Source organism: Mastomys coucha, unplaced genomic scaffold (genome assembly GCF_008632895.1).
Source record: "Mastomys coucha isolate ucsf_1 unplaced genomic scaffold, UCSF_Mcou_1 pScaffold14, whole genome shotgun sequence".
NCBI lineage: Eukaryota > Metazoa > Chordata > Mammalia > Rodentia > Muridae > Mastomys > Mastomys coucha.
Window position 1 is genome coordinate 92,826,503 of NW_022196896.1, and position 20,001 is coordinate 92,846,503.

Sequence of the window (20,001 nt, forward strand, 5' to 3'; positions counted from 1 at the left end):
AAAAACAAACCTAAAACTAAAACAATCCCCTGTTCCCTCTCCCCTCCCCCTGCTCACCATCCCACCTCCCTCCTGCTTACTGGCCCTGGCATTCCCCTACACTGGGGCATAGAACCTTCACAGGACCAAGGGCCTCTCCTCCCATTGATGACTGACTTGGCCATCCTCTGATATATGCATGCTGCTGGAGCCATGAGTCCCCCCATGTGTACTCTTTGGTTGGAGTTTTAGTCCCTGGGAGCTCTGAGGGTACTAGTTAGTTCATATTGTTGTTCCTCTTAAGGGGCATATTGCCACATTCCACCAAAATAACAGCATCTACCAACTCTTGCTGTAAAATGGCTTAGGCGTCGAAAGGCAGCTTCCTAGGAAAGGATCTAATGGTGTCACAAAATTACATCAGCTGAAAAACTGCCCTCAACACATTCCCAAACAGAAGCTTTACTGAGGAATGAAGCCTGTCACTCTGATTGGGTCTGTAGCGCCCTGCCAATATTCCGCTCTTCTTTTGGCCACTTGTACGAATGGCTACCTCTTCCTACTTAGCTCATATGCTTCATTAAGAGAGGCTACCTCACCTGTTGCTGGGTGCGGAATTAATGAGTGACAGTCAACACACCCAGCACCTCTCATTGCACAGGAAAGGGAATAGAATGCCTCTGGCGGCATTGTCATGCTCCCGGATGTCACACGGCCCCAATGCCATGTGTCTTGGCTTTCTTTCCGGTGCTTACAGCCTTCAGATGCTGATGGTCTTGGAGGCTTTAGTTCCATGCTACCTACAGAAGATGAAGAGGCAGACGTCCCAGGTAGAAACCGTGCCTGCTGCCCGGGAGGAGATTGCCGCCACAGCTGCTCTGGCCACATCGCTCCAAGCCCTTTTATACAGTGTGGAGGTCCTCACCAGGTAATCTCAGAGACAGATATCCACAGCCTAAAACAACGCTTCTCCATTTAAAAGACGAGGAAACCAGTTGTGGCTAAATATGTCTAAAACCTGACCTTTGTTTATGGCTTACAGACAACTTTCTTTGTAAGAGACAGCTCCTCAGCCCCTTATAACTGTAAATACTACCTAAATTACCTGGATATTTAGTGCTAAGTACTCTGAATAGTGGCAGTAGCAATAATGATGACTTTTCTACATGGCTACTAAACACACAATTACATATAACTTGATGAGTTTCTATGGAGATTTTTAGGCCAGTGGTAAACGACTCTTTGGCAAAGGGATATCTTAGTGAATATGAACATGCAATCCACATTTTAATTAGCTTTTTGATTAGTTTTTAGTTTTTGCCTTTACAGAAAGAGACAGAAGGGTGCAGACAAGAGAGAGAATGAGTATGAATGCACACACAATCTAGAGGACACATTGTGAGAATCAGTTCTCCCCTTCCATCATGCGGGTCCCAAGAACTGAACTCTTTTTGTCAGACTTGGGGCCAAGCACCTTCGCTCCCTGAGCCATCTTGCTCACCCTATTCAATTATTTTGAGATGTGTATTTTCAACTATAATTAAGCATCCTTTTATTAACTTATTATCCATAAAGAGTGGGATTTTTACTCTAATTTTAGAAATGACAAATCAAATATAAACTTCAAAATGTTACTCTACTCCAGAAGGAATAGATTTGTCATGGAACAGGATCAAATAATGCCCGAAGAAAAGAGAAAGAGACAGAGACAGAGACACACACAGAGAGAGAGAGAGGAGGGGGGGTTCAATCTGGGGAAAAAGCCCCACATGTGTACCAGAGTTTAGCCTTAAACAAAGTTCAAGAAGTTGTCCTGTGAGAAGATTCTTGGGTGTAGGTGAAAGCTGAGCTATCCCAACAGGAAAGGCATGATGGCAGCTGTAGGTAGGCAGAGGATGGCTGAGAATAGAAAAGGCAAGAGCAACTTGGAGACTGCCTGCTGTTAGCATTCTATCTAAACTCCACCTGACAAAATTACCTGGCAACAGCCAGGTAGGCCTGACCCACTATAAAAGGGGCTGCTTGCCCCCTCCTCCCTCTCTTGTTCTCTTGTTTCTCTCTTACCCTCTTGAGTTTTTCCCTTCCCCCTCCCTCTCCTACTCACTTTCCCCCTCTCTCCACATGTTCATGGCCCACCTCTATTTCTCTACTCTCTCCCTCTCTCTGCCTTTCTCTGCCTCTACTACACTCTTAACTCCCCTCCCCATGTCCTGAATAAACTCTATTCTATACTATACTATTGTGTGGCTGGTCCCTCAGGGGGAAGGGATGCCTCAGCATGGACCTGCTGAGACATCCCCCTCCCCCATACCTCACCACACACTTCCATAGGACATATTCTCTCTCTTTATCTTTTTATAAAAACATCACCTGCCACCTAAGGAACTGCTGAGTGATCTTTTTACTGTCAATTGGCACTTACACAAGTCTTATTTGAAGAGTCATGCTTTACTACTGAGAACCAAGACTTAGAACTTAAACCCTGATATGTGTATAGAATGGGGAAGGAGGAGCCTTGTCTTTTAATGTCCCCTCAAGACTGAAGAGTTCAAAACTGGACTGCCTATCCTTTTAAGATTTGCAAACGTATTTAGGTGGGCTTCCCAGTTTGAAAATTTTGTAAATGTCTCTTCTGTGTTGCTTTGTTCTGGAAACCACTATTATTGTTGCAGGCCCATGACAGCCCCACAGATGAGCAGGAGTGATCAAGGTCACAAGGGAACCACCACAGCCAATCACACCATGTCCTCTGGAGTGAACACCAGGTAACTCACTCTGTCCTCCTGCTTCTGTGGCCTCTCAGATGCAGTGCAATGGCTGGAGATGAAAGGAATCCTGAAAACAAAATAAAACAAACAAAAAACCCACCGCATTAAGTGTGAAAATCTATAAGGAAAACAAGTTCTGAGATAAGAAAAGAGGGTGAGAGTTTAGAGGTACAAGAAAATACCAGAGCTGCTTAGAAAACCATCCCAAATTCACGCAGCCTTCATGAGGTAGCACTTGTGCTGGATCTGTTGGACTCCAAGATGTCCAGAGACTTTACCAGGCCTTGAAGTAGAGAGACCCTCTCCTCCCCATCATGTTTGAAAATAAGGCCCAGATTTCAAAGTTGGTTAGTTTTTTTTTTTTTTAATTCCCTCGTTTGGCTATATCCCATGAGTTTATATGAATCCTTGCATTTTTCTTTATGCTACTTATATGACAATGAAACAAAGTTTTATAGGAACTATAATTGCTGTATATCTGGTAACCCAATGAAAGAAGACAGTACCTTCAAGGATTAATATGCGTATGTGTTGTTAGTCAAAATGTGTATATCCAAGGGCTTTGATATGAGCAGTCTCGGAAGGCTCAGCCAAGGAATCCCCTTCATGCTCTGAAGGTAACCCCATTGCCGTTCTAATTCACAGGTATCCGGAGCAAGGAGCCAAGCTGCACTTTATCAGGTACGGAAAGCCTTGCTCTTACTTCACATCCCTCCTGACACACTGAGATGATGTCTTTAGACCTGGGTACTGGTTCCATTTAACCCCTACGGTGGATGCATGATGGAACTGTTTCCATGTAAATCCTGGGGAAATGGCACTGGGAAAGCCACTGCAGTATGGTCTTCCAGGATGATAAATTTTCTTCATCCCCCAAAGGAGTTTCTGTGGAGCTCTGCCTACCAATTCCTTAAGTTGGCAAGAAGCATATTTCTCTGCAGTGTGACACCCTTCGCTCATAGTAACCGCGTGCCTATGTTTTCTAAGTCCTAGTCAATCTTGCCCAATTCCACAGGGAAAACCTCCATTTACTAGAGGAAGGGCAAGGCCTTCCCAGGGAAGAACTAGATGAACGAATTTCTCGAGAAGAATTCAGAAGACCCCGGGAATCTCTGCTAAACATTTGCACAGAATTCTACAAGCATTGTGGGCCAAGGCTGAAGATCCTGCAAAATCTGGCTGGGGAACCTCGGGTCACTGCCCTGGAGCTGCTGGATGTGAAGTCCCACATGAGGTACCCACACAAGTGCCCCACCTCTGCCTGGGAGTATGATGCTCAGAGCTTAAGCCATGTGCCTGTGTCTGAGCTTCATGTGTAGGGGGTGGAGGGCGGGGAGGGGATGTGTCTGGGAGTGGGAAGGCTTCCTCCAGGAAAAGGAAGCAGACACTTAGAATAATTTGTTTCCTGTGACCTGGGTATATACCAGATCCTCTGGTAAAGTAAACATTTTATCTATTAAAGGGATATCAGAAATAGGAAATGTTTTTAAAATGGGAACTCAGTCTATACTTCACTGTCTGGCAGATTTTTAAATGTGATCCCAGAGGACCTCGTAGCTTATCTCTAGCAGTTTTTAAAGGATCATAAGACTTCCTTTAAAGAAAAAGGTCATGGTTAACAAAAGACTTACTTTGTATGCTTAATCTATCTACAAAACTAACTGTATAGTTCTCACCAACCCCTCCAGAAACCTCATTGTAATTTACCAAAACACATCAATTTCCTGAACAGTAACTGCTTTCTTTTTTGTTTCTTAAAATGATCTTCAGAAAGGGATTTAATAAGTGCTAGATGAAGTTACAGAGGAAGGCAGAAGCATGACCCAAACACAGGCTCTTACCCTGTCAGCCTCTTGCCTTTGCTGAGGTGTGGGCACACACCCAGCCATGCTGGAGAGCCCCAGCCCTCAGTACTGTGCAGTGGTGGGGAAGAACTTATTTCACACTGAGGAGTGAAGCTCCTATGCAGAAGGCTGCAGGGTTTCAAGGACCTGTTGTTGCCTTGGCAACTGAGGGCTCTGTTTATCTCTAACTCACCTGAGTAATTCTGTGAATAGACAAACATTGCATTCAAAGACAGGCATTTTGTGAATATGTCTGTCTGTGTTTCTGTCTCTGTGTATGTATCTGTGTGTCTATGTGTCTGTCTCTGCATGTCTGTATGTGTGTGTGTATGTGTCTATCACTGAGTGTGTGTGTGTCTGTATGTGTGTATGTCTATGTGTCTGTCTCTATGTGTGTGTGTCTGTGTGTATCTGTATATGTGTGTGTGTCTATATCAGTATGCATGTGCATATGTGTCTATGTAGTATTCATGTCTCTGTGTGTATGTGTTTTGTATCCTTGTATGTGTCAGTGTTTGTGTGTCTGTATCTGCATGTATGTGTATATGTGTCTCTGTGTGTATCTATGTATGTTTTTATGTGTGTTTGTCTATTTCTGTGTGTATGTCTGTACATATATATATGTATATATGTATATATGTATATATGTATATATGTATATATGTATGTATCTGTGTCTCTGTGTGAGTGTATTTGTGTGCATGTCTATGTGTATCTAGGAGTTGTAGGACTATTCTATTGAAATACCTTCTTCGGACATTTAAGGGAAGGAAAAATAGGGACTGGAGCACCCTCTAGAGGCTAACACTAACGTTTAACAAGTCCTAAGGGACTACTTGGTACTTGGTGTTGATTTAAGTTACAAGACATTAACACTAGTGAAAATTATCTATTTTATATTAGACATTAGTGCTGCAAAATAAAAGCCCTAATTTTTAAGGCTATCATAGTCCGTTTCAAAAGACAAAAAATAACACATTTGCAAGTATTGAAATCACTTGTATAATTGACTGTTTATTATTTTCAGGCAACATATAAGCTATACGATACAAAGAGATAGAATACACTAAGTAGAGATTAGGAAAAGGTAGTGCCACATGTAAATATTCATGTTTGTAATGAATTGGCACAAAAATTAATATGAAATCATGTTAGATTTATTTGTGAACCATAAATTTGATATTGACCTTTTCTAGTATCTTAAAGCAATTAGCAAAATATGATCTGCTATAAAACCATAATGTCAATAGAATAAAAAGTAATTTCTTGATGAGATAAGACTTATTAAAAATAATGCCATCTATGGTGCTAACCCAGTAAGCAGTGAAATAAGAAACAGAAGGATCAAAAGTTCAAGGCCAGTTTATTCTTCACAGTCCTGAGATAATCTTTGCTACACAAGGAGACCCTAGTCTCACTACAAACAAACAAGCAAATAAATAAAACAAAGGACAAAGTCTCTGAGTTGCTAGTTGTTGAAAAGAAAGAGACTGGTACAATGAACAGTGTCCCCCACAATTCCCTTTTAATAGATAACGGGCTGGCTCTGCATGGCCACATAGATAGTTGACCATAATGTCATTATGTGATTTGTCACAAGCAAGTCTTCCAGAGCCAGGATGGTGTGAGAGGACAGCTACTTTATGGACTGGATTACTCAGATTATTTAAGCCAAACGTCCCCTATTAATGTACTACTGAACAACAAACTTTTGATACAAGTGTACAAGACAAGAAGTATACAAGACAAGTGTATACTTCTTTAACTGAGTACAGATGTTCAGTGTTACACTGTGAAGAGGGCAGATCCAATTACATTGATGCAGTGCCTACATATATTAATGTTTCTTGTAATTTGTGTGTGTGTGTGTGTAAGTCAAACTAACCATAAATTTTGGAGTGTGCATCATATTTAAAAGTTTAAGAATGAATATTACCCAACCAGAAAAAAACTTAATTATAAAAGGGAAAATAGTGGTTATGTATTCCAAATACTACAGAGTATGTTTGCTCAAATAGTTTGGATCAGGCTAAAGAGCTAAGAAACAGTGTGGAGGGAATCTATACTCTGCATTTGCACAATATCTGATTGATTAATTTCAAGACTCTCGGTGAAAATATTCTTGATTAGATAGACTCTCTGGCCGAAAGGAATTTCCTGCCTTATTGCCTACTCCTGAGTTCCCAGAGTAGTAGCATCGATGATGTCCTGTTCCTTCCTCTCTTCCCCTCCCCCCTCAATCATCCTCTCTTTCTTTGCCCCTGCTCTACTTGTTGTCCCATGCTCTTTGTCTTCCCCACCCTTCTCAAGGAGAAGAACTCTTGAGTTCCCATGGAAAAAGATCCATAGTAACAATTTTCTTCTTAAAACAAGAGTGAGTGTATAAATACATGCCATCATGGAGGTAGCACTGAAAACGCTGTATAAAAGGAAAACTTCCTTGTAAGCTCAGCGCTAATCCACTTTTCATGACCAAAGGTTAAAGAAATTTACATACTAATTGATGAGTTTTTTTTCTCATTTCTGGCTCTAAATATTGTTTTCAAGCTTACAGTAGATAGATCATTTTTCAAACATGTCCCAAAGCTCTTTAAAACACATCTATTTAGAGATCTAAACTCTGACACTTATTCAACCACACAAGGGATTGCATTTGGTCATATTGATTTACTTTCTTCAATAACATATGGCTTACAAGAGCCCAGGCTTCCCAATGTGGTCTAGACTAGTTATTGTTACAGTGGAATGTCTGGGAATGTGCAGGGATGAGGTGAAGGTATCTAGGGGAGTCTGTGTGGATAAAACTTTCCTTATATGGAGACAAGCCATCTAAGAAAGAGTCGTCTTCGTATGCCATGCTTATGAGAAAGACGTCAATAATACAATGTGATGACTATTTGAGTCATTTCTATATGGCACCCATGCTCACACACACAGTTTCCTGGACAATGGCCCAGTTAGGAATGAAGCCGGTGGATGTGAAGGAATGCTAACTTTTTCTTGGCCATGAAGGGTTGTCGTGAAGATGATGAATTGAACTTGTGCATTCATAATTAAACCTAGCAGGAAGATATTAGAGAGCATTTAGAGACCTAACATGACAGCAGCTTCTAACAATGCAGACCTCTGAAGGTGTAATGAATTCCCGTGATAATAATGAGTTCTTCCATGGGTGAAGTTTATCAAATGGGATACATGTTAAGGCATTTAAGCATTGAGAGATAGACAATGGCTTAGATGTTACTCCTAAAGTGGAGCCTAGAGGTCATACTTTAGTTCCTTTCAAGCATTTATTTTGCCTTTCCTGAGCTATCAACTTTTCTCCTTATTGAAATGCTATAGTTAATATATGAGAAGAGGAAAAGTACAATATTGCCAATGTACTACTTCTAACTAATTAATAGATCTCTGCACGTGCTTTGTGTGTGGGGGTGGGATGTGTGTGTGTGTAGAATTACATTCTCTGGGAATTGAGGATGTAGGAAATTGGCAGAGCTCCTGTTTAACATACACAAAGTCCTGGGTTTTATCCCCAGAACCATGAACAACCAGGCATGATATCAGACATCTGCAACCCCAGCACTTGGTAGGATGAGGCAAAAGAATAGAAGATTCAAGATCATTTTCTGCTACACAGCAAGTTCAAAGCTAACCTGGGTAGCATAAGACCTGTCATGCACAAGAAGAAGTGGTGTTCTCTACACACGTTTGACCTGTCCTTCATCTTTCTAAGTTGCCCTCATGTTTTACTCTCTGAAATATCCCATGATCCTCCATAACTATGCATGTGCACATATCATTGTATTAATAGATGTGAGAAAAGCAAAGGGATTAGAGGATGCTGGGGAGAATTCTTTTAGTTAGGAGGTTGATACGTTGACTATAGCAGGAGGTGATCATCATGGCACTGTGTAGAAATAGCCTCATGTGGTATTTTTTCATTATTTCTAAAATGATTTTAGGCTGGCAGAAATTGCACACTCCCTTCTGAAGCTGGCACCATATGACACCCAGACAATGGAGAGCCGAGGCCTTCGGCGCTACATCATGGAGATGCTCCCCATTACTGATTGGTCAGCAGAGGCCGTGAGGCCAGCTCTTATCCTCATCCTTAAGAGACTGGATAGAATGTTCAACAAAATCCATAAGATGCCCACCTTGAGGTGAGAAGGCTTCCTGCTCAGTTAGTACAGAGCACTGGGTTAGAAATCTGCCGTTTTGAACACAGTAGGCCAATCTGTGGTTAATTCAATGAGTCACATGGTTTCAGGTATTTGTTCATAGATAATTGGGAGTATAAATTCCCCAATAACCATATTTGTTTTGAGGAAACCACATTTCTTTTGGGATGTATGTATTCATCTTGAAGAAGTGTCTTTCCATTTCTCAGAGAGCTCTTCATCTGATGTAATGAAGAAATCCAGTTAGAACTCACAGCCTTAATCCCTTTTGAAGTAAGACAGAGTATGCCTTCCAAAGAGCCAGCACAACAGAAAAGGGAAACATTAATTTGATGCTAAAAGTACTACATTTAATACTGTTTTCAAATTTGGGTTCATGGAAATTTAGAAAAATTCAGGTTTTTATAGTTATCAGCCAAACTTTAAAACTTTAAAGATCTGAGAACAAACCCAAACATCCACCTTATTCAGTGGAGTTCTAAATGAACACGATTGCAGCCTGGAGATTTCCTGGAAGCCTGAGAAATATCCGCCTTCCCCCTTCAAATTGTGCTGATGCCTCATCACTTGTCTATCTGGCGATGTGACCAGGTTGGGAAACTATAGTCATAGCGAGGAGATGCTACAATTCATAGCCCCACTCAATGGAGATCTCAAATTGGGGATGAATGAGAGAGCTTCAGCTACTTTTTAAAACTAAACTCAAAATCAATGCAGCTTGGCCACAGGCTGTGGTACTTAAGGTTCAAGCTTTGCAGATGATAGCCAGCACTCTGAACATTTATGCCACTATGAGCAATCACAGAAAAACAGAACTGAACAATGTCAGGCTACTGCCTAATCGTTGGTTCTTATATCATTTGATACCATGGTGACAGATGTCAAGACACACTATATATCAAGGTCACTTGTTTCAGTAGCATGGACATGCCTGGGTTTTTGTTTTGTTTTGGGATTTTTTTTTTTTTTTAGATTTATTTATTTATCTTATTTATATGAGTACACTGTAGCTGTCTTCAAACACACCAGAAAAGGACGTCGGATCCCATTACAGATGGTTGTGAGCCACCATGTGGTTGCTGGGAATTGAGCTCAAGGACCTCTGGAAGAGCAGTCAGTGCTCTTAATTGCTGAGTCATCTCATCAGCCCGAGATGCCTGTTCTTAAGCACGACTTTTTTTTTTAATAGTCCCTTTAGAACATTTGCAACTACTGGTAAACATCTGATCAAAGATTTATAAATGTCTTATGAGTATGTGTCAAAAAAAATTCTCTCTCTTAAGTACTTTGACATCTAAAGATGTTAAAGATCTCCATAAAATGTCTCACTTGTCATATAGTAAATCAGTTATAAATGGCATATCTCCCCAAAAGAACTTATTGATTCATGTACACGCTTGGTCAGCTATGGGAACTTTCCCTGGGAAGCATGACGTAACACACAGTTTGTTTTTAACTTCTTTGTGTGACCTAAGTCCAACACACAAAGCACTGACTGAAGCTGACCTGTGGTTTACCTGGGGGCTTCTGGCCTCCCGGGTGTCAGTGCTTCCTCATTTGGGATACATCTCCACTCTTTCATTGTACAGGCTGCGGTTTCATAGCAAGTGTAGACTTAGAAATAATTTTCAAATCAGCAAAGCCCAGCCTACTCAATTTGGAGTCCGGGAGACTGAGACAGTCACAGAATAGATTCATTTTTAAGACAGAAAAGTCCTGTGTTAATCTGGTTGAATTGCGTGCTCTACCATCTGTACTACCATAGAAAATAATCTGAGATCATTTCCCAGGAGGCAACAAGAAAGTTTTAGACTATCTTCCTCAAATTTCATCTTTTGACAGGACATATGCCATACAAGTCCCACTGACAGGGTGGTGTCAAAGCTGAGGGTACCAAGACCAGTCTGATAAGTCGATCTCAGAACTGCAGCTGGGGGCAGATGTATTCTGTTAGGAGATTTCTCACCTCTCCTGAGACAATAGTATAGGAACCCTCTCAAAAATGATGTCAGGGACCTTAAAATATGACCCATTCATCATCTCTGTTTTTTTCTTCAATAGATTTTGTCTCATTAGTCGGTGGGGCAGGACTGTGCCTCTGCTGCGTTTTCAGTACCTTCTTCCCCTCTCAGTGTGCTCTGTCCTTTTGGAACAACATGGGTAAACGTCATCCCCTGGGAAAGCACTCTGTTGTCTCAGACACACGTCCTGTCTTAGTTGATGTCCGGATCACTGTCTCATTCACTTGTCTCAGACTGTCTCCGGAAGGGAGGGGAGCCAGGCGGCTAATGGCTCCTATATTGTATTCCAGGCGACAGGTTGAATGGGAGCCTGCCAGCAGTTTGATTGAAGGGGTTTGTTTGACACTTCAGAGGCAGCCAATCATATCCTTCCTGCCTCACCTTAGGTCACTGATCAATGTCTGTGTCAATCTGGTGAGTAGCCAAGTGGCAATCTTCTGAAACTTTGCACAATCTTAACTCTGCTATTGATTTCTCTAAACTGAAGATTTACAGGTCAACCACTTTGTGCCCCTTACCTACCTATGAACACCAATGGCTCAGGTGACACTCAAAACCCTGAGGTACATTTCAAGGTGGTACATGGGAGATGCAGGGGCCCATCCCTGCCCAGGCGGGATGTTGGGGTGCTGCTTCCCATGCACTACTTTGACAATCACCTCAAAGTTGCGTTGAGAGTTGAGGGCTGCCAGTTGGAGAGTGGGGTGGTGGGGTCTGCACATTTGGCTGGGGGTTGAGACAGTTTGGGGAGGAGAAACACAAAAGAAGGCTTTTCTTTTCTTTCTTTCTTTCTTTCTTTCTTTCTTTCTTTCTTTCTTTCTTTCTTTTTTTTTTTTAAGGGCCAAATACACCATGAGTTGGCCAGTCTAGGATTTATACAAAGAAAAATTATCTTCACTGCTCACGTAATATCTAGAGTCTGGTCCTGACAAGGTTTTGTACAATGTGTGAATACCATGCTAGAGCATATCATCCAGTAGGACCTGCTGCTTAACTAGTTTGGCCACAAATGTGTAGTTGGAATGCCTAGTTTAGTGCACCTAGAGCTGTAACCATCATCATTGGTATCAGTATTTGCTCCACCAAGGGTTGTTGACGACACTGCCTTGAACCCACCAGTAAGTAAGTGTTCAGTCTCCCAATTATCCATCTCTCATCACCTACATAGTTAGCCATAAACAACATTCTACAAAACCTTGGCTGAATCCAGTATAAAGACCGACCTGACTCCAGACATTACATGCCTCAGAGGGCAAAGAGAACGAAGAGACTGAGAATGACATGCCCGACCTTCGATTTGTTACTCTTATGATTAGTGAATGAGACTCCTTTACTACAGTTGCATGAGATGGCAATGGTCAAGGCTAGTCATGTGCTCTGTTTGTATTTCAGGTGATGGGAGTGGTAGGACCTTCCAGTGTTGCTGATGGATTACCCCTTCTTCATCTCAGCCCTTATCTCTCACCACCTCTGCCCTTCAGCACAGCTGTTGTCCGGCTTGTAGCATTGCAGATACAGGTGTGACTGCCTTACCTGTTTGTCACGCTCATTGAGTTGCCGGTGGAGGCACCACATCATCGTGGTGGTCTCTCTCTCTCTCTCTTTCTGCAAAGGCTGGGCAAAATCTGTGAAACCGAAGTGGGAACACCTCCAAACATTGATAGGTTTGGAGCTTCAGCCCTGAGCATGGCCCTAAGTTGTGCTTCTGTAATTCTTCTTGAGATCTCAAAAATAGCAGAGTCATTTAGTCCTGGCACAACCACAGGAACCACTGTGGTCGTGGGAGCTGTGTGCAAACTTATGGCGTTATGGGTAGTCAGCTCACAATTGTTAATCAAATGAGGCAATAGTATTCAAAGTCTGGTTTAAGATTATTTTCAGAAAGAATTACAGTATGAAATTCTTTCACACATTACTACCAGACTTTGAATATCTTTATTTTCTTTAATGATTGTGGGTTGAATATTATTTTAAGTGCATGTGTTCATACACACACACACACACACACACACACACACACACACACCACTATCCCACTTTACCAACACAGGTATAAATTCCCAATTCCTCTGACTGTTTCTCTGTGTCACCCAGTTTCAAAGCTCTGTGATCAATGGAAAGAATACATTGGCTATAAATGGGTAATTTATAATGATAACTATAATTACCATTAGAATTATAATGATCTGGAAATCATGGCTTCTTACCATCCAGAAATGGGTAGATGTTCAAAGAATGTGAAGAACGGTGGCTACTGCGCAGAAGGGAAAAGATGACATCTCAACTTTTATCTTAATAACCCGTTTCCAAAGATCACTTATTTCTTCCTTTCATGCTTCCTGGCTTGAAGAAAGCCGAGGCAGGGGTTAAGGAATTTTTAAATAACCCCCAAGTGGGGAAAATGCTAAGTTGTCATTTTCTCCATTTTCCTTGGTAAACACATAGAGAAAAATTAGTGGGGGAAATGAGGTGAGTCTAGTATCAAACTTCTTCACTTACTGTTTAAGCCATTACTGTCTTTATAGGAATGTAGCTCTGTTATGTGAAGCCAATGGTAAATCTTCAGTGTGGGGCATACTCCGTATGGCACAAAGACGACACGTGAACTCATAGTTTACAGGTGCAGCCAGCGGGGAGGCACCTTTGCCGACTCTCTGTAGAAACAAGTGCACACAATGGGCACAGTGGTCAATTAATCTTTTTTTTTTCTATTATTGCTGCACAGGCATTAAAAGAAGATTTTCCTTTAAGCCATGTGATCTCCCCGTTCACCAATCAAGAGCGAAGGGAGGGGATGCTTTTAAATCTGCTCATCCCATTTGTGCTCACAGTAGGATCTGGAAGCAAAGGTCTGATTAACTTAACTAAAGGAAACCTATCGTTGTTGTTGTGTTTTCTAACTACCAGCGTGTTGTTTCTATTCTTCCTCCCCCCACCCCCAGGAAAGTCATCAGCTGAGTTGGATCTAAATGGTTTAAGTGGGCCTAATGGGTTAAGTTTTACTTGGCTTAGCTGACCCAGGACAAGAATTTCTCTTAGGAAAAAAAAAATATATCCTATTTAAAATGATTTTAATACAGTAGAGCACAGAAGGACATTGTTTCACTTATGTTAAGAAAATGTTAATTAGTTCAAGTACAATATACACTGAGTTGACCGATGTCTGGACTTTAGTACAGCCACTATTGTTAGCAGAGATCTTGTAGCTGCCAGCTGTCAATATGTTCTCTTTACTTTTCCTTCTTAAGGGAGCCTTTCTTTTAGGAAAAAAAAACGTATCTCAAATGTAAACACAGTACACTCTTAAGTATGTACCAATAGAAAAGAGAATGAGCTGGTAAGCAGGGGATCTGGCTAGCAATGCAAGTCCTTGGATGCCAGCTGTGGTGACTCTCAGGTGCCGATAATGCTGTGCTGTGAGTGGAAGTAAGCTTAGAGTGGGAGGTGGGGAATACCCACACTCCTAGGTGTTCTGGTTTCGAACTGGAAGAAGTTGCATTGGTCAGTGAATAACATGGCAGGTCTGCCTTGTGATTGTTACTTTTTCCCCTTCCTCTTCCAAAACGCACTTCAGATAGCCCGTGGCTGGAGCAGCCCGAGGTACAGCTACTGTTGCAGACTGTCATTAACGTACTCCTGCCCCCTCGGATCATCAGCACATCCAGGAGCAAGAACTTCATGCTGGAGAGCTCCCCAGCACACTGCTCTACCCCTGGGGATGCAGGCAAAGACTTGCGCAAGGAAGGGCTGGCTGAATCCACCAGCCAGGCAGCATATTTAGGTAGGTCTTTTTCCTCTGCCTCCTCTTTTTCTCTCCCCATGGATGCATCTCCGCTCAGAAGGGTACGTAAAGAAGCCACTTGAGCAAGAAACACTCTTGCATGACTCGTTTACTTCGTTCAATAAATATATGTCAAAAGACAAAGAGTATTTTCTTTTTTAATTAGGTTTTGATTTTTTTTTTTTACATCCCAAATGCAGACCATAGTTTCCCCACCAGCCCCACTTCCAGACCCTCTCCAGACCCATCTTCCTCTTCCCCCAGACTCAGTGGAGATGAACTGGCCATGGCATGTCAAGTTGCAGGAAGACTAGGGCCCTCTTCTTCTATTACGGTTACACAAAGCAACCCAGTAGGGAGGAAGGGTCCCAAAGGCAAGCAATAGAGCCAAAGACAGCGCCTGTTTCCATGGTTGGGAGGCCCACATGAAGGCCAAGCTGCGCACTGTAACGGATGTGCCAAGGGCATACGTCAGTCCCACGCATGCTCCCTGTTTGGAGGTTCAGTATCTGTGGGCCTCTGTGGATTGGATTGGTTGATTCCATTGGTTTTCTTGTGCTGTCCTTGACCCCTCTGGCTCCTAAAATCCTTCCCCCCACCCCCTCTTTAGCAGGATTCCCTGAGCTTTGCCTAATGGCTGTGGGTCTCTGCATCTGTTCCCATCAGTTCTGGGTGAAACCTCTCTGATGAGATTTGAGTTAGACAACACTCTATGAGTATAGCAGACTATCTTTAGGATCATCACACTGACTTTTGTTTTGTCTTGCCAGTCATGTTTGGCTCTATCCTAGGTCTCTGAGCTATCCAGCCTCTGGCTTCAGGTGCTTGGTGGGCCATTACCACAATTTCTGTGCCACCTTTACCCCAGCAAATCTTGTAGGCAGGGCAAATTATAGGTCAAAGGTTTTGTGGCTGGGTTTGTGTCCCAATCCCTCCACTGGAAGTCTTGACTGGTTACAGGAGATGGCTGGTTCAGAATCACTCTGAAATTTGGTAACTGCTATGAAGTAGTATATACTGTGGTTCACATTGGTCTATCAACTATGTAAATAAAGCCCTTGAAGTTGACAGTCTGCATCCTGGGAGGTGGGACATAATGACCTTTCAGGATGGTACTTCCTCAGCCAGCTTTCTTTTTCTTTCCTGACAATGTCTTTACATTTCTGTCTTGATTTTGAATTATGTGACTACAGCTCTCTCTTCCTACAAGCTTCCAGTTCCTCTCCCCACTTCCATCCCTACCTACCCATTACCCCATTCCTGCCTTCCTGTGGAGGAATAGAGAGCTACTCATTGCCCCTGAAAGAAGTAGACTAGGGGGGAAAGACCACTCTTGGACTGACAGCAAGTATAAGGAGCACTGACAATTGGAAACCACAAAAGAGGACCATCTTGCATGGCGGTTTCTCAGCTCACCACAGTGAATGTTAGTGGGAGAGTGTGAGGCAAACACAGACTCCCTAATCAAACAGGTCCTTGGAGTTTGGAGTGTGGGGAAGTGGGATGTTTAAGTTGTAAGAAGAGCTCATTTACTGTGGCAAAGGAAGAAAGAAAGAAAGAAAGAAAGAAAGAAAGAAAGAAAGAAAGAAAGAAAGGAAGGAAAAATGGAAAAAAGGCAAGGGAGAAAAGGAAGGAAGGAAGGGAGAAAGGAAAGAAGGAAGGAAGGAAGGAAGTAGGGAGGGAGGGAAGGAAGGAAGGAAGGAAGGAAGGAAGGAGGGAGGGAGGGAGGGAAGAAAGGAAGGAAGGAAGGAAGGAAGGAAGGAAGGAAGGAAGGAAGGAAGGATGTGTGTACACAGGGGCTGCCCAGAAGGGTGTTCAGTTGCCCTGAAGTCCAGCATAAACAAAGGCATATGAAGTCAGGCTCAAGCCGGGCAGTGGTGGCACATGCCTTTAATCCCAGCACTTGGGAGGCAGAGGCAGGCGAATTTCTGAGTTCGAGGCCAGCCTTGTCTACAGAGTTAGTTCCAGGACAGCTACACAGAGAAACCCTGTCTCGAAGAAAAATAAAAAAGGAAAAAAAAAAAAAAAAAAAGAAGTCAGGCTCAAACAAAATTCAGGCCCGGAGAGAAACACTCATGAGGTTAGGAACCACAGAAGATGTTGTGGGAGCAGACCTTATTATGTGAGACCAGGAATAAAAAACTTGAAGAAAAATTTCTCATTCCATTCTACTTCTTACCTTTTTAATGAAGGTATTATTGTTTTTCTTCCTTAGTCAAGCCAGTGTAGGTTTTTTTTTTCCAATTGTATTTGCTGGAGTTGTAAGCGATAGGTTGGCTGACAATTCTATTAAGCTGCTGTGACAAAGCCTATGGGCCATAGGGCAGTGACTGTGGGCAGGGTTCCTCTATGGCACAGGCCCTCAGGCTCCTCTTCTCTCTCCCTGCTATGAAGCTCTCAAGGTTATTCTCGTCTGCTTCGAGAGACAGCTGGGAAGCCAGTGGTACTGGCTGAGCCTGCAGGTGAAGGAGATGGCTCTGCGGAAGGTGGGCGGCCTGGCCCTGTGGGACTTCCTGGACTTCATCGTGCGCACCCGGATACCCATCTTCGTTCTCTTGCGCCCTTTCATCCAATGCAAGGTGTGGAGCGCTGCTCCAGCAAAAACATGCAGTTTCCCACTAAGGCAGGAGTGCTGGCTGGGTGGGTGCTTAGCTGCGTGGGTGCGTGGGTGGGTGCGTGCGGGAATACACAGGACACGTACGTGCTGTGCGGTCAGTGAGCAGGGTCTGTTGATACCGTGGTCGGTGAGGAAACAGCGCCAAGCAAGCCTCCAGAGAGTATCTCACAGCCAAAGCACCTTCTCACCTACTAAAGTCTGCCAAACGTTATTTCCATCCCATTCATCACCCTGCCCCCTTTCAAAAATGGAGAAAATCTGGCCCCATGGAATGTTCTGGAGAATGTGTTCCCATGGCAGTAGCATTATTTGAAATCTACTATTAAAGAAGCATGGAGGCAAATGGGCAAGTGAAAGCTGCTTTTTCCTTCCATTACGTATCTATCCTTCTATTCTTCTCATGCTCCAATTTCTTAGGGCAGAGTCACTACACAATGGCATTGTGTGGGCGATGCCCCTTCCTAGGCATTACTTTCTGTTCTTCCCGTATCTATGAAGTCAGTAGGCATCATACATGGGGAAACAGGGTCCTGAGCATGCAATACCTTCGTTTTAGCTATTGGCCCAACCAGCAGAAAATCATGAAGAGCTTTCTGCCCGGCAACACATCGCGGACCAGCTGGAGCGGCGCTTCATCCCTCGCCCTTTATGCAAGAGCTCTCTCATCGCAGAGTTCAATAGTGAACTGAAAATTCTGAAAGAGGCAGTCCACAGTGGGTCAGGTAAGTATGCATGGTGTCCTTTGAACCTGACAGATGGGATTCACAACCTTCAAAGAATCCTCTGCCTAGCTCTTTGGGGGAACCATGTATATCTCAACTATGTTAATATGCCAGTAGATTTGAGCATGCTGGTCGAGTCTAACAATAAAACAAATATCAAACGGCTGTCTTGGGAATTTAGCCACATTCTTTTCCTGAATGTTTTAAATATTTATTAGTGGTTAAGTTTAAATATTTAATAAGAGGAAAATGTCTTTACATTCTTTCGTTCCCTTTTTGATAGAGGAATTCACTTTATCCAGCATCTATTATAATTCCACAGGTGTCCACACAAATGTCTGCAATATGTGTCATTCAAAACTCAATTTAAAAAGGAGGAATTTGACAATCAGAGGGTTAAATAACTTAAATAGAGAGAAAGTAAAGATGGTGGGTGACTTTTCACTAGATGAGTGTTCTGGATTCTAAACCCTCTTAACGTTTCACAAATTAGAATGGGGAGGAGCAAGGTGAAGTTCACCAGGGGACGATATTTCAAACTATTTGAAAGCCCCACCCCCACCTCACCACCACCCCACCTTGGGTCTGTATGGCTACTCTGCAGTTCCTTGAACAATGAGGAAGTTAAATCACTGTTTACCATTAGAGGGCACTCACCGCTCATCTGTAAAAGTATGAGTTTTTTTTTTCTTTCTAAAGTGTTTACTGTTGTTTGCAGTATGTTCAAAACACAAACATTAAAAAGTGCAATATTGGTGAGAGTCACACACACACCGCCATTCAGATATCCCACAGAGTCTGGTGAGGCGGTCGGCGGTGGCCGCAAAGCTGAGGAGTTTCTCATGCTGTAGGGTGCAGAAAAGGAGACTGAGAACGGCTTGGCTGTGTGCCCTGATTTTGATTTTAGGTTCATAGCAACGTACCAAATTCCTTATTGTTCCAATAGACTGATGTGGGAAATGCACGTGCCACAGTAAAACCCTAGTTTTGAAATCGGCACTTCAAGTCAAAGTTGGCTGCTGTCCCATTAGGTTAAGCAAATGGAAAATACGCACACGAAGGGAAGACACTGCAGAAGTCTTTGCCTTTCTTTGGTAAGGATTTCAGGCCTTCAGAAGGAAGCTATTCTCGCAGAGTACACCAGTGGCCAAGACTGATTTGTTTGTTTGTTTGTTTCCTGCTTCAATTTCTTGTGCAACTTTATCTTAATACCTCTTAGTATGGGATACTCTAGTTACAAAGGAAAAAAAATGTCAAAGAGAACTTCAAAGCAAACATTTGTTTATCACGACCTTAACCCACATTTCCTTTGCTCTCTCAACCCCCCAGCCTACCAAGGAAAGACATCCATCAGCACTGTAGGCACATCCACCTCTGCCTACCGCCTGAGCCTGGCTACCATGTCTCGCTCCAACACAGGCACAGGCACTGTCTGGGAGCAGGACAGCGAACCATCCCAACAGGCTTCCCAAGATACCCTCAGTCGGACAGACGAGGAGGACGAGGAAAGTAGGTCACAATGCAGAACCTAGGCAAGCACCAGGACCGGCCTGGCTGTGCTAGCGAGGGCCTAGGGGAGATGTCTGCCCTTTCTGCCATTTCCAGGACTGCCCTCCACGTTCCTTCTGTTTTTTAAAGAGGTTTCAAAAATGAAGTTGATATCCGTGGAGATTCAGGGGGAAAGTTTATATCTGACTTTTCCTTAGACATTTCATTGAAACTCTCCTGGGCATCCTCGCTAGAGGAATGGCCCGCTCTCACAAGGTCCCATTTGTCAAAAAAAAAAAAAAAAAAGTGGTGAGCGTATGCATGTGGTATTCACAAGACAGCAGCCGTCTATAGCAGCCAGGATGAAATTAAGAGGATGCCTGAAGGGAAACAACTTAAATTTGAGTTTAGAGGCTCTCCTGTAATGCATTTATCCCAGGAATTTCTAATATGTGTACTAAAGATTTACTGTTGCAAAAAGATAGCAGATCTATAAAGGATGCACATGTACGCTTAAGCAAGGTAGGGTTTAAAAGCCAAAGACTGGTGAGTTTCCGTTAAACGTCTCCGTCATATATGGAGCTTCTTAAACTGCATCGG

General features: G+C 42.9%; 1 protein-coding gene across 14 annotated transcripts in view; it reads left to right on the forward strand.

Moving 5' to 3' along the window:
• Unc80 (unc-80 homolog, NALCN channel complex subunit) overlaps nucleotides 1-20,001 on the forward strand; it is a 191,719-nt gene that overhangs the window by 152,260 nt on the left and 19,458 nt on the right. For all 14 annotated transcript variants that reach the window (XM_031367798.1, XM_031367795.1, XM_031367789.1 and 11 more), the window contains 12 exons: nucleotides 737-907; nucleotides 2,652-2,744; nucleotides 3,393-3,428; nucleotides 3,763-3,981; nucleotides 8,554-8,754; nucleotides 11,084-11,207; nucleotides 12,186-12,311; nucleotides 13,519-13,642; nucleotides 14,368-14,574; nucleotides 16,969-17,153; nucleotides 17,748-17,913; nucleotides 19,243-19,422. In XM_031367798.1, the coding sequence (XP_031223658.1) occupies nucleotides 737-907; nucleotides 2,652-2,744; nucleotides 3,393-3,428; nucleotides 3,763-3,981; nucleotides 8,554-8,754; nucleotides 11,084-11,207; nucleotides 12,186-12,311; nucleotides 13,519-13,642; nucleotides 14,368-14,574; nucleotides 16,969-17,153; nucleotides 17,748-17,913; nucleotides 19,243-19,422 (1,832 nt within the window). The remainder of the gene's footprint in view (nucleotides 1-736; nucleotides 908-2,651; nucleotides 2,745-3,392; nucleotides 3,429-3,762; nucleotides 3,982-8,553; nucleotides 8,755-11,083; nucleotides 11,208-12,185; nucleotides 12,312-13,518; nucleotides 13,643-14,367; nucleotides 14,575-16,968; nucleotides 17,154-17,747; nucleotides 17,914-19,242; nucleotides 19,423-20,001) is intronic.